Source organism: Diabrotica virgifera, chromosome 3 (genome assembly GCF_917563875.1).
Source record: "Diabrotica virgifera virgifera chromosome 3, PGI_DIABVI_V3a".
Classification (NCBI taxonomy): domain Eukaryota; kingdom Metazoa; phylum Arthropoda; class Insecta; order Coleoptera; family Chrysomelidae; genus Diabrotica; species Diabrotica virgifera.
In genome coordinates this window covers 101,020,689-101,034,859 of record NC_065445.1, presented here as the reverse complement: position 1 = coordinate 101,034,859, position 14,171 = coordinate 101,020,689, and the positions used below count along the sequence as shown (strand labels likewise).

The 14,171-nt window shown below is 31.9% G+C and overlaps 1 protein-coding gene across 3 annotated transcripts in view; it reads right to left on the bottom strand.

The window, feature by feature from the left end:
- LOC114341241 (zinc finger protein 235-like) overlaps positions 1 to 13,762 on the bottom strand; it is a 34,026-nt gene extending 20,264 nt beyond the window's left edge. For all 3 annotated transcript variants that reach the window (XM_028292041.2, XM_028292042.2, XM_050645374.1), the window contains exon 1: positions 13,359 to 13,762. In XM_028292041.2, the coding sequence (XP_028147842.1) occupies positions 13,359 to 13,593 (235 nt within the window). In that variant the 5' untranslated portion in view covers positions 13,594 to 13,762. The remainder of the gene's footprint in view (positions 1 to 13,358) is intronic.
- Between the last annotated feature and the right edge of the window lie 409 nt (positions 13,763 to 14,171).

Below are 14,171 nucleotides of genomic sequence, written 5' to 3'. Positions count from 1 at the left end.
ATAGCTGGATTGCAAAATTATTTTTGCAAAATCTATTAAACCGATATTAATGAAATTTACAGTGTTGTTTTACTATATCATAAAGTTTTTCTGGGTAAAATATGAAGGTCCTAAGTGTAGCATAAATGGTTGACAAACGTAAAATGCGAATACTTGTTTTGTATGGTTTTTTCGCAATTATTGCTATTTTGCAACAAGGGTGACTATTTTTTAAATATTTAACCAATTCTATATTGTAGTAAATTTAATTACCCAACTTTTAGGTCAGTACAACTTTTTTCAGAAATGAATAGTTTTAAAGTTATAATCAAAAAACCAATAAAAAATTCGAATTTTTCCTTCATATTTTGACATTTTGATTATTTAAACAATGTTCCGGACTATTTTGAGTGGGAGGATAACTCAAATATTATTATTTGAGATATTTTCAAGCAATTTCCGCAAAAAAATTTGAGTCACCTCTCAACGTCTATCTCAAAACAGATGCGCCCTGGACTATCTTACTAATACGCCAATAATGTATTTTTTGTGTTTTGTTGAAGTGTTTTATAAAGAAAGGGAAACAAATTTTTACTTTTCTGATGATTTTTATTTGACAACTTGAAACCACATAAGTGCAATTTTTTCAAACATACAGTGCACTGGAATAAGTGTTACCCCCCCCCCTCTTATTAACTTATTTATTTTTAGCACATAAGCAAAAAGCTCGGACAGGTCGATTTTTAAAATAATCATAGTATGTATATTATAGCACCAATGTTTCGAACTTTACGCGATCCCTCTTCAGGTGACAGGTATAACTTTGATTTTTTTTAATGGGAAAGTACATCATGTGACACCTCATTTAAAAGCTTTTGACATACTGATTACAAAAATGTAGAATACTTTAATCCAAAATTTCGGTCGAATTATTTTTCAATGTATTCATTTTTTTCGCACCCTGAGAAAACTAAGGAGTATTTTTGAAAAATTTAAACGCAGAATGAAATACTACAGTATTATCGAGGGTCGAAAGTCCCTGAGAACTTCTATAATGATTATTTTAATAAGTCACAGGGATGAAGAAAAGAGAAAATTTAGTCTGATTTTAAATTTTAAATAAAATAAATCATTCAAAAGAAACTTTTTGTTTATTCTAAGGGACTTTCAGCCCTCGGTAATAATGTAATCTTTTATTCTGCATTTAAATTTTTCAAAAATACTTATTAGTTTTCTCAGGATTCGAAAAAAATAAATGCGTTTAAAAATAATTCGACCGAAATTTTGCGCCTACGTTCTCAAAAAAGATTAAAGTATTATACATTTTTGTAATTAGTACAGTCAAAAGCTTTTAAATGAGGTGTCACATGATGTACTTTCCCATTTAAAAAAATCAAAGTTGTGCCTGTCACCTGAAGAGGGATCGCGCAAAGTTCGAAACATTGATGCTATAATATACTATGATTATTTTAAAAATCGACCCGTACGAGCGTTTTGCTTAAGTGATAAAAATAAATAAGTTAATAAGGGGGGTAACACTTATTCCACCGCACTGTATAAAATTCAAAAATTTACTACAAAAACAAATTAAAAAAATAGATCATCCCAATACCATGTTTATGATTTGGTAAAAAGTATTTGAAGGATACTAGATCTATACTTAAACTGCAATACAGTTTTTTTAGTTTTCTGAAAGTTGAAAAAAGCACACTTAGGTTGTTTCTGAAATAAACGATTCAATTTAATTAAGGGGGTTAAAAGTAAAACGATTTACATGCACTTTTCTAAAAATATACTCGAACTGGAGATTCGCATACTTAAATGGTATTATAACTTGGTAGTAAAACGATTCAAGCATATTTCGCATTTCGCCCTATAGTCGCCATCTATCACCATTACATTTAATTTAATGAAAACAAATGCAGTTTGCATTAGTGGTGAACAGGTATTCTTTTTCTCATTAGCATCTTTCAGTGGGTCACAGTTTTTCGATTTCTTTCTAACGCATTAAATTGTTTGTGACAGAAAAAAAGGCACGTCGGTGATTACAGACATTTATAACATTATTCTAGTTGTCGATAGATGGCGCTATAATCGAAAAAAAATATTTACGAATTATATAATATATCTACGAATATAATCTTTACAATTTATAAGACTATACAAATCAAAGAAAATACCATTTTATAAATGCAATAAACACAATTGATTTGTTTTTATGCCAAATTGCAAATAAAATGTGACAACTGTCAGATTTAACTAAGATGTCATGTTAGAATAAATGTTATAAATGTGTATTATCACGGACTTACCTTTTTTTCTATCATTTGTGATGCACTGAAAAATGCTCATGAAAAGGACTTTATAAAAACTGCACTTAAATCGTTTTACGTCTGACCACCTCAATTATTTGACTAAAAGGGAAAATGAATGCAATAATCAAATAAAAAATTTAAATGGAAGACAGCAGAAGTAGTAAACAATATATTATACATGTTTTAGAAGCCTCTTGTCTTTTTATGTGTACTTCAACACATTCAATACAAGCATATCAAGGACAAAAAACCAATAGTATTGTGAAAAAGTTATTCCTATTTAGTATTTACACTACTTATGTAGGTACAGTAGAACCCTGATTATCTTCGCGCAGATTATTTAGGCTGCTGATTATCCATACTATGATTTTCCATTACTCAAATTGTATTTTTGAAGTTTTATCAAAATAGCTTCACCATAAATCACTTGAAGGAAACTCTATATCGTCGCCTCAAAGCAACAGTAGGATATGACATATCCTACTGTTGCTTTGAGGCGACGATATATACGTATTGTTCTATAATTTTTTTTGGGAAAAATTTAGGAAATACAGTGGGTGATCATATTATTAGAGCCACCTCAGAAAATTTTACTTTTGTTTAATAATGGTATGTAAGTTTTTTCTTTATACGGTCCACATTGCCTTTGAAACTTTAGAAATGGATGCTATGTTTCTGTTGGAGTGATTAGTATTAAATATTAAAGTTTTTATTTCTGCTATTTTCCTCGGTGAGATGTCTTTGGATTTCCCATGATGTTATGGTACCACTAGGGTAACGAACGCGCAATTTTTACTAAATTCACAAAAAATAGTATAGTCCTGTCAGAATATCACTAGAGAGCAATGGAAACTCGCAAAGTTTATTATAACTCTAAACACCAAGAATACAAAACAATAGGCACACGAGTTGCAAGCTAGGCTGGGCAGCAGTGACAAACAATGGCATCTGAGTCACGCATTGCCACACATGCGTGTTGCCACTATTGTCAGACTATTTATTGCACTTTTATAAAGTGTAACAAGACAGCCAAATGGAAACAAATCCATTAATATATGATACAGCTCAATTATATACCCTTCCTTTAAAACATTGAATTTTACTACGTGGCTCTAATAATATGATCACCCACTGTAAATTTATATCAGAGACCACGAAATTATAGATTTTCATCGCCCTGTATGACCAAAAATTGTAATAGGATAATTTCGTGAGTAATCAGTGTTTTCGCGGAAAAGTGAAATCGTTAAGAAGATGATTTTCTTAATGAGTTTTTGAACGGACTTAAACAATGGTGCGGTCAGATTAGACAATACAGTTTATTTCGCTTTGCAATGGACAATAAGACATTTTATAAAAAAATTCGAAGAAGGTTAAGCGGTAAACAAATTTCGGTAAAGGAAGAGGGACCTTTCGCAACATCCAAGAGTAGGTACGTGTGGGAGAATCGAGGACGATGCAATCCGGGAAAAGAAGTAGAGAAGAAACAAAAAGGTTAATCAAATCATTTGTGAAACGGAGAGAGTTTGTTTAAATCCACACCATATTTGCGTAATTTTTGTATTCAACAGTTCTATAACATAATTAGTTATTCCAAATTTTAAAGAAAAAATAAGTAATCAATTCAAAAAAAGAGAAAAGTAAATTTTATTAAATTTTGTAAGAATAAATAACGAATTATTTAAATAATTTTTTTTTGTTAAAACAGAGAAGATATCAGAATTAAAGCTTAATTTAGTAGATGAGAAATAGTTGCAACAAATTTAGATTTTAGCATATTTTTTAAATCCTATGTTTATGGTATATTGGATAAATAAATAATATTTTTAACATTTATATGACATTGAGTGTGTTTAATTTCCCTGTTTTTTACTGGATGGAGTAAGCAACTAGAGATGCCAGAAGCCACAAACCAAAGGTAAAGCATCAAAAATAAAACAGCCCTGAGAATAAAGTTTATTAGAAAAGTTAATAAATTTTGTTTTGTTTTACATAAGCAGTAATTAAAATAATTGAGTTATTAATTAAATTTAGAATTTGCTCATCAATCTCATAAAAGAGAGAAATACAGAGCATAACAACATGGCGTCCCAACTGGTCAGGCATTAAAGGGTATTTCTGGTTGCAACTTTGAAAGGGAAGACAGGTGATTGAAAATTTATTATTGAGTGGTCAAAAATTGATATATTTGAATTTCGACATATGAATTTCCTTTAGGTACAATTTCTCGTAATTTATTTTATTTGTTTGATATTTGCGTTTGAAAATTTTTGAAATATTTGACAATTATTACATTGGGTAAGAGAGAATTTTCGTATCTGCAACATATAGGGTGTTTTAAAGTTTCCTATTTGGCGGGGATGTATTTCGTGAAAAGAAATGTATGGGACAAGAAACAAAAGCAAAGAAAACACAAAACAAGGAGAACATTCAGATCAAGAAGAACATTTAGAACAAGAAGACATTTTAGACACAACAATCATGGCAACAGGAAAAAAGGAATTATCAGAATTAGAAAAAATATTACAACTTATGCAAGTACAATCACACAAAATGGATAAAAATCAGGATGAAACAAAAAGAATCATGGAAGAAACACAACAAAAAATGCAAGAAAATCAGGAGGAAACAAAACAAGCAATAGAAGAAAACAACCAGAAAATGGAGGAACGCATAGGAAAATATGAAAAGGAAATAAAAGGATGTTTGACAACAATGAAAAACGAGATAAAAGAACAAGAAATGAGAATTAAAGATCACATGAAAGAACAAGAAATAAAAATTAAAAATAAAATGAAGGAGTTAACAAATTGCAAGAAAAGGAACTAGAAAATTTGGAAAACAAGTTAGAAAACGCGATTCAAGAAGACATGGAAGAAGTGGAAAGAAAGATCAAAGAAAACGAAAGAAAAATTGAGGAAATCAAAACGCAATAGAATTTCGGAGAAAGAAGAGAAATGGTTATACATAGTACAGATGACGTGAAAGTACGGTTTGGCGGGGATGTAAGAAGATTACACCCAGTGCCCTTCATAAATAGCCTAAAAAAGAAAGTACAACACATCGGAAATTTCGAAACAGCTAAAGAGACTATCAGAAACTATCTTAAGTATGAGGCAGGTCTATGGTTTGACAGCAAGGGGGAAGAATTTGACAGTTGGCAACAGTTTGAACAAAAATTTTTAAATTATTTTTGGGGAAAAGTCCAACAATTGGAAATCAACAACGAATTACAAAATGGGAAATACAATGATAGGATGGGTATCTCAGAAAGACCATACGCATTACAAATATACAATAATGCAAAACATTTGCAATATAATTATTCGTCAGAACAATTAGTCGAACTGATTGCAAGACATTTCGAAGAAACGCTAGAAAACCATATCACGTTGCAAAATTACAAAGACATAGATAGTTTGTGCCAATTCCTACAAATAAGAGAATCACGTCTAAGAGAAAGAAAGTCAATAAGATCGCAAGAAGATTACAGACCCCGAGAAACACAGGAATACAGAGATAGAAGACAAAATTATAGAAGGGACTATACAAAACGAGACTTTAATCCCAGGAGAGAAAACGACAATAGAGACAACGGAAGAGGAAATTATGAATCAAGAAATCGGAAATGGAATGAGGACATAAATCGAGAAAACCAGAATAGAAACACCATACACACAAATCAAGAAAACAGAAATAATAGTAGACAAAATGAACAGGGATATCGAGAAGACCGAAGCAGATCCGACAGACCAAGAGAAAATAGGAGAGAGGTAAATAATACTCAGATAGAAGAATATGAAGAAGAGAGACACTACGACGAAAATAAAAACAACGAGGAGCAACCGGCGTTTTTTTACGAAGGCGCTCACTAAAAACAAAGAACCAAACAGGAATTTTTTGTCACCCGAAAGAATTTATAAAACTGGCAGGAAACAATGATAAAAGAAATGAAAAAAATTTAAAATTTGTGGATGGTTTTATCAACGAGAAACAAATTAAAATTATGATAGACACTGGATCGGAAATAAAACTGGTCAACAGAAAATTAATAGAAGAAGTTAATTTAACAAATTTAATTAAAAAATACCAGGGTGAATTTAGTGAGCGCAAATAAAAGGACATTGGCAACAATAAATGAAGGCATACGAATAAAGGTACGATTGGGTAAGAGATTTTATGCACTACAATGTGTGATAATGCCAAATCTGTCAAATGACATGATCGTAGGAGTCGACGATTTGACAGAAAAATACGTAGCAATTGATCTCAAAAATGACAAGATGAACCTCACAAAAGAAAATGAAGAACAAGAACATTTGAAAAATGACAAGGAACATGAGAAACAGAATATGGACGAATCAGATAAAGAACAAACAGTGGAGATGAATTTGGCAACGAAACAAGGACAAAGCAAAAAGCAGAGAAGGCGGCAAAATAGGACAATATACAATGAAACCTGGGATTCCTCAAAAGAAGAGTTGAGCCCAGAAGAAGAAGAAAAATTGAAAATAACAAAAGAAAATAAGACCTGGGATTCCTCAAAAGAAGAGTTGAGCCCAGAAGAAAAAAAATTGAAAGTAACAAAAGAAAATGAGACCTGGTATTCCTCAAAAGAAGAGTTGAGCCCAGGAGAAGAAGAAAAAAGGATAGTAACAAAGGAAAATGAAACATGGATTTCCTCAAAAGAAGAGATGAACAAGGAAAAAGAAGAAGAAATAAGATTAACAAAAGAAAACGAGAAGAGTACAATTGAAACAGTGTTAGGAGAAAAAGAAGTATGTAAAAACGAGGATGCAGAATACACGATAAACATGGGTAAGGAGTTAGAAGGAAAAGAAAAGAAGATGTGCTTGAATTTAAGAGACTATAAAAATTTAATAAATGAAGAATATAGAACGACCCAAAATTTTGAACATGCAATTGAGGTGAATAACATAGAAAACAGTCGATCGAAAACGTACCCGATTCCGTATGAATATCGACAACAGGTGAAAGAGGAGATTAGTAAAATATTGGAAGATCAAATCGTAGAGAGATGTGACTCACTAGGTATCAATATAATCGTGATAGTAGAAACTAGCTATGTTTTGAGGCATGTTGATTCGGAAAAGATCAGAGGAATTTATAATATTCACGATGTGTACAAGTATCATGAGTCAAGGAAGGAAGGACACACAATAAATAGTTAAGGTAGGGAATAGGAAATAAATTAGGAAAAAGAAATAGGTATACCGGAAAATTGTTTGCCTCGAGAAAATCAGTTGCAGATGCAAAGAATTTTAACAAATTCAAAGGCGGGGATTTGTTGTATAATTTTTTTTGAGAAAAATTTAGGAAATAAATTTATATCAGAGACCACGAAATTATAGATTTTCATCGCCCTGTATATGACCAAAAATTGTAATAGGATAATTTCGTGAGTAATCAGTGTTTTCGCGGAAAAGTGAAATCGTTAAGAAGGTGATTTTCTTAATGGGTTTTTGAACGGACTTAAACAATGGTGCGGTCAGATTAGACCAGTGATACTCAACATGCGGCCCTCTAGAGTTCTTTATGCGCCCCGAAGGCTAACTAAAGGGCCCTGTGATCAAATTATTTGTCAAATTTCACGTGTTTTTCAAATTATTTGATAGTGTGCCGATGTATTTGAGGCGTGTTTGGGCGTGAGGCAGACAATTTAATGACTTTAATTTTAAATTACATATATTAAAATTTTTAAGAACTCTGATTAAAAATCAAGGTATTATTAACTTTTAATAATAAATTATTAAAGTTAATGAACAAATACTCATTTTAAAAATAATTAACTTATTCACTACATTGCAACGACCCATTTAGTAATCACAAGAAAAATTCAGGTCCGGATTAACAAAAAAAAATTTTAAATAATTGTGACCTTGAAACAACACCCTGTATATTAAAATTTTCAAAATTCGTCTGCACATTTGAAAAGAGCACAAAAAGCTAAGTTTAGTTGCTCGCTTCAATTTTTTGCGCAGATAATTTAATGACATTAATTTTGAAATTATATCGAAATTTTTCTTTTGAACGTTTGAGTTCTTAAAAATTTCGACATAATTTCAAAATTAAAATCATTTAATTGTCTGCGCAAAAAATGGAAGCTCCATTAAAACTCTTTTCAAATGTGCAAACTCGTTTTGAAAATTTCAATATACACAGGATGTTGATTCAAGGTCACAATGGATTTAAAATTGTGTTTACTGCGGACCTGGATTTTTCTTGTGATTAGTAGTTGGGTGATTTGGGTTCTAAATGTGACATATGTGTACCAAATATCAAAAAAATATGTTCTATGGTGGTTCTAAAGTTATGGGCAAAATCGATAAAACACCCTGTAACTCGGTTATAAAGTCGGTGGAGCAGTAAATTTAGTATGTCTAGAACCGCCTCATTTACCTCTATTCACCATTCAAGTATTTCCGTTTCCCAATGAAACACCCTGTATACTACTTCATCTTGATTGCGGCCCGCAAGCTGTGGAAATAGCTACTATGTGGCCCAGGTGAAATCCTATCCAAGATGGCGGAAAGTAAAAATGTGCCGTCACCTCTCTCTATAGTAAAAGAGGTAGATTTTGAAGAGAATACATTTAAATGTTGTCAAACGAAGCCTAATAAAACACTCGTTTGTATAGTATGTGGAAATAGTTATCATATCTCATGTGCTGTGAAAAACAAAGTGAAATTCTTCAAGATAGGGGATTCGCGTGTAATCTGTTGCCAAAATAGTGATGGACAACCCATCGAATCATTTAGTGCCATAGCGATAGAAAATCAGTGGTTAAAAAGGCTGTTAGCTGAAAAAGATGATAGGTACAATTTATTATTAGATAACAATAATCTATTAAAATCAAATAATGAACATTTGCTAGAAAAATTAAATTTATTGAAATCAGAAATAACCAGAACCAAAATCTCACAAAAACCCAACAGAACTGCTAATGAGGGTTTAATAAAAACTCAAGGTAATGAAGATAAGACGGCCAGTGTCCAGTCAAGGAATTCTAAATACAAAACAAACAATGAAACTGACTCAAATAAAAATTTTAATGATAAAAACACCAAACATGTTGAAAGGAATTCTAATATACAGGGCAATTCAAAAATTACTACAAACGAATTAAATGCACAATTAATGGATATTCAAACCAAACAGACATGTGACTACATTACAAATTTAACTGTCGAAAATGAGGAAAGCACAAAAATGAATCTTAATCATATTACAATGGGGAGTTCAGAGAATAAAATGAATGATGAAGGATATCAGATTGTGACAAAAAGACACAAGAAAATAATGGGAACTGGAATTGGTGATAAGGATTTCCATGGAAAATCCGAAAAACCAGACAAAAAATTGTGGCTATTCATCTCAAAAGTTCCGGATAGTGTAAATGCGGACCACATCAAGAGTTTCATAATAACTAAGACAAACTGCGAGGATATACAAGTAAAATTGTTACCAACCCAGAAAAGAAGGAATAATCAATGTTTCATGATAGGTGTACTACCTGACTTAAGGGAAGAAATTTACAACCCTGCTTTTTGGCCGAAAAAAATTGGCATTGAACGATTTAACTTTAGGTTAGGAAGAAGATTTTTAGATCGTGAGCATCACAATAGAGGTCTGCCAACTGGAGAAGATAGACCAGACTCTTTTTTAGTCAAGTAAATCCAAGAGAAAATAATATTGTAAATGTTATTTTATAGTTAGTATTTTAATGTATATTGTACTGTGTTTGTACTATACCACGTTGTGTTTTATAAATGTAAACTCATTTTTAAAAACAATAAATTTTCTGTCTTCTTGTCTTCTTCAGGAAATAAAAAGGTTGAGTATCGCTGGATTAGACAATACAGTTTATTTCGCTTTGCAATGGGCAATAAGACATTTTATAAAAAATTCGAAGAAGGTTAAGCAGTAAACAAATTTATTGAGTTTAGAATGTAAGGTTTTTTGTTTAGCAGTTTAAAACAACGAAAGTAATTTGATGTCTCCGAGAATCTAACAAAATGGAAAGTTGTATACAAATTAAATTGGTTCTTGAGAAATGATAATATGGGTAATGGGTAGAAAGGATGTTATGTGATTGGTGGAAAATGATGGATGGAAGAGATGAGAGTATTGAGTCTGATTTTGACGAGAGAAAAAATAGGCACTGTGTAATGAATATCTGCAGACAGCAGTCCAGTTTTTGAAAAGTGAGAAGTCAGTGTAAAGTGGTGAAATTGGCCTTTGCGAGCAGAATCAAGTTGAAACGAAATCGTTGACTGGTTTGAGAAGTTAATTTTCCTGTGTCCGAGGAAGATTCCTGTTTCTGTCTAGAACGAGTAGCCGATTGGTATCTATTTGCACAAGATATCAAGCAGAGAGAAAACTGAGTCGAGAATTCGAGTGAGTCCTGTTTGTTTGGGTGTGAAGCAGTTTCGACGAGAGGGACCTTTCGCAACATCCAAGAGTACGTGTGGGAGAATCAAGGACGACGCAATCCGGGAAAAGAAATAGAGAAGAAACAAAACGGTTAGTCAAATCATTTGTGAAACGGAGAGAGTTTGTTTATATCCACACCATATTTGCGTAATTTTTGTATTGAACAGTTCCATAACATAATTAGTCATTCCAAATTTTAAAGAAGAAATAAGTAATCAATAAAAAAAAAAGAGAAAAGTAAGTTTTATTAAATTTTGTAAGAATAAATAACGAATTATTTAAATAAAATTTTTTTGTTAAAACAGAGGAGATATCAGAATTAAAGCTTAATTTAGTAGATGAGAAATAGTTGCAACAAATTTAGATTTTAGCATATTTTTTAAATCCTATGTTTATGGTATATTGGATAAATAAATAATATTTTTAACATTTATATGACATTGAGTGTGTTTAATTTCCCTGTTTTGTCCTGGATGAAGTAAGCAACTAGAGATACCAGAAGCCACAAACCAAAGGTAAAGCATCAAAAATAAAATAGCCCTGAGAATCCCGATCTGTCAAAAATTGGTCTTTTTGTACCTACTCGGTCAACAAGACAAACTCAAACTTTTCACATAAGCTTTCATAGATATAACTATACTTACAACAATTTTTTACCACGAACACTTAGACTTGCGAATTCTCTACATGACTTAAATATATTCTGCAATTCCTTGGATAGATTTAAAAACCATTTGTTGAACATACAATGTTAGTGATATAATTGCTATCAGCAATTTTTTAAGCTTAAACTTTGTTTGTTTTTTATATCGTAATGTTCTTTTTTCCTTTAACTTATTAGCTTTGTTATCCAATACATATTATAATGTTTGTTCTTTGTGTTGACTCTGTTTATGGTTTTGCTTTTGTCTTTGTAATATTTTTTTTTTGTAATAATATTTTCTGAATTGGGCTTGCCCGTAAATAAATAAATAAAAAAAAAAGAATAAAGTTTATTAGAAAAGTTGATTTAAATTTGGTTTTGTATAAGTATAACAGTATATACACACACATCACATTGGTCCAATATCACTTAACTGGTTGATCAGTGGACACGTGCAACAGTAGGATATGATATATCCTACTGTTGCTTTGAGGCGACGATATACAGATCTGTGGTGCAGATGTTACTCTGCTTTATTTTCAACACGTGTCTTTGTTCAAAATGACAATAAATAGTGGTAAATCCAATACAAAATTCATCTCATATTCATCTATCTCTTTTAAAAATATAATCTTCAAGGAAATCACTGAAAGGATCAACTTTCGATGAAGGCACTTTCTAACCGAGTAGTTACTGCAGAAGATATCGGAGGGCATAACAAACTGGGCCAATGTGTACTAAACAAGCAGAGATTGTCACAAACACTTTTAAATAAATGAACCTTTCAAACTGAGTCATCTGAAAATAAGAGTCAAAATGAAGAAAATAATGGAACTGTATCAGACTTGTACTAGACTGTACTTGTACTGTACTAGACTTGAGCAATAAGAACCTTAGGACCTTGTCGATATTTTTAACTTGCCTAGAATATGTCAGGAGATAGGAGATTGAACTATCAGTTAATATAAACCTACAAGATTGATTTTTTCTGTTGTCTTTTTATAGTAGGAAGGTACAGTGGAACCTCGATTATCCGTCTCTCCATTAACCGTCACCTCTGTTAACCGTCAGGGTCTGTAAGTTGTATTGAGTACATAAGAAAAAATTGAGTCAATTCATTTTGTTTTTGAGCATTGAGAATTCTCTGAAATGTGCAGTAGGTATGGTACCACAGAATTTGTTTATGTAAACAATTTTTGTTTTTATTCACGTGGCAACAGAGGTGGACGAAACAGATTCAGAAGCTGACAGGCTAACACATACTGGGAATTTGACAGTGGCGTTGATGCTATTGCAACTTACAAAGATTTGCATAAAGAAGCTAGAGAAGCTGCATTGCACATGCAAGAATTCATCGAGTAGTGCCTACTCTCGACAAAAAGAACCCAATGAAGTAGATTGCATGATCTTATGCCGATTAAGAAATTCAGCCGTTGCAAAATGTGAAGCAACAGTAAAGCAAACAATTATTTCAGAATATTTTAAACCAAATTGATTCGTTTGTACGAACACAGATACCTCTTATTATATTGCGAACCAAAACATACAAATAAAATTTGAGGGTTGTAATATGTATGGGACCGTTCAAGTATTACGTAACACAGGTTAGGGGGGGGGGTCAAAAATCTTAAAAAATTGCGTTAGGTAATAGTTAAACGCCCATTACAGTGCGTTACATAGGGGGGGGAGGGGGGTCAAATATCTTCAAAAATCGCGTTAGGTAATACTTGAACGCTCCCCATTTTTATTTTTTAAATGTTCTGTTAACCATCTTTTCGATTATCTGTCATACCCTTGGTCCGGTGCCCTGACGGATAATCGAGGTTTCTAATATGTATAACATATAAGAAATAAATGTTCGGATTATCCATGCCATGTAAAGTCGAGGTCAGGTCCCGTGGAGCACAGATAATCGGAGTTCTACTGTACTTCTAAATATGGTAGGGCTTAAATATTTAGGTACTAACCTTTTTCAGTTTTTTGGTTTTCTTGGAACAGGTTAAGTTTATTTTCATGTTGCTCTATTTCAGTTTTTATAGGACCTTCTTTTAAATCTAAATAATCAGATGTGTCATGTGTACAGTGCCCATTGGATTCATGCTTTATTTCACGTTTAAAGCCATCCAAAAGAGAGTCATCAAAGTCATTATACTCTATTTCTACTTTACACCTCTCCTCACTAATTTCTTGTTTAACTTCCATTTTATTACACTTAATTTTATGTAGTCCAGTAATAATTTTACAATGAACTCACATTCTATAAAGAAGCACATACCCAGTTTTCATTAGATTACAAATTACATTATTACATACAAAAATAATAATTAATAATTACAATTCTGTGATTTTGGATTTTGCGCAGCGCAGCGCGTTGGCATGACACATGACACTATGACACATGACATATCGACATATCACAGAATGCCAACTTTCTTCTAATTCATTTCGACAGTCGCAATTTCATTTCGACACCGCCATGACAGCAACTGGGGATATTAACCTTATCATGTTGAGACTGCTCAGAATTTGGGTTGGTGCTTCGGTTTCTTGGATTTTGTTGATAGTCTGGGAAAATTATCGAAAAAATACCATTTTTGGGAAAAATTATTTACCTGCTATTTTATTGCTAAAATCGAATCTTAAGATTGCATATATTAGTAATATGGGGTATGACAAGTCCGAAGAAAGTGTGTTATTTTATTTATAAACAAATTAGCACTCCTAAATCTTCTTTTTTTTTCAATTAGTGGTCTGTAACTCCTATAATTTTTCCTTTGAGC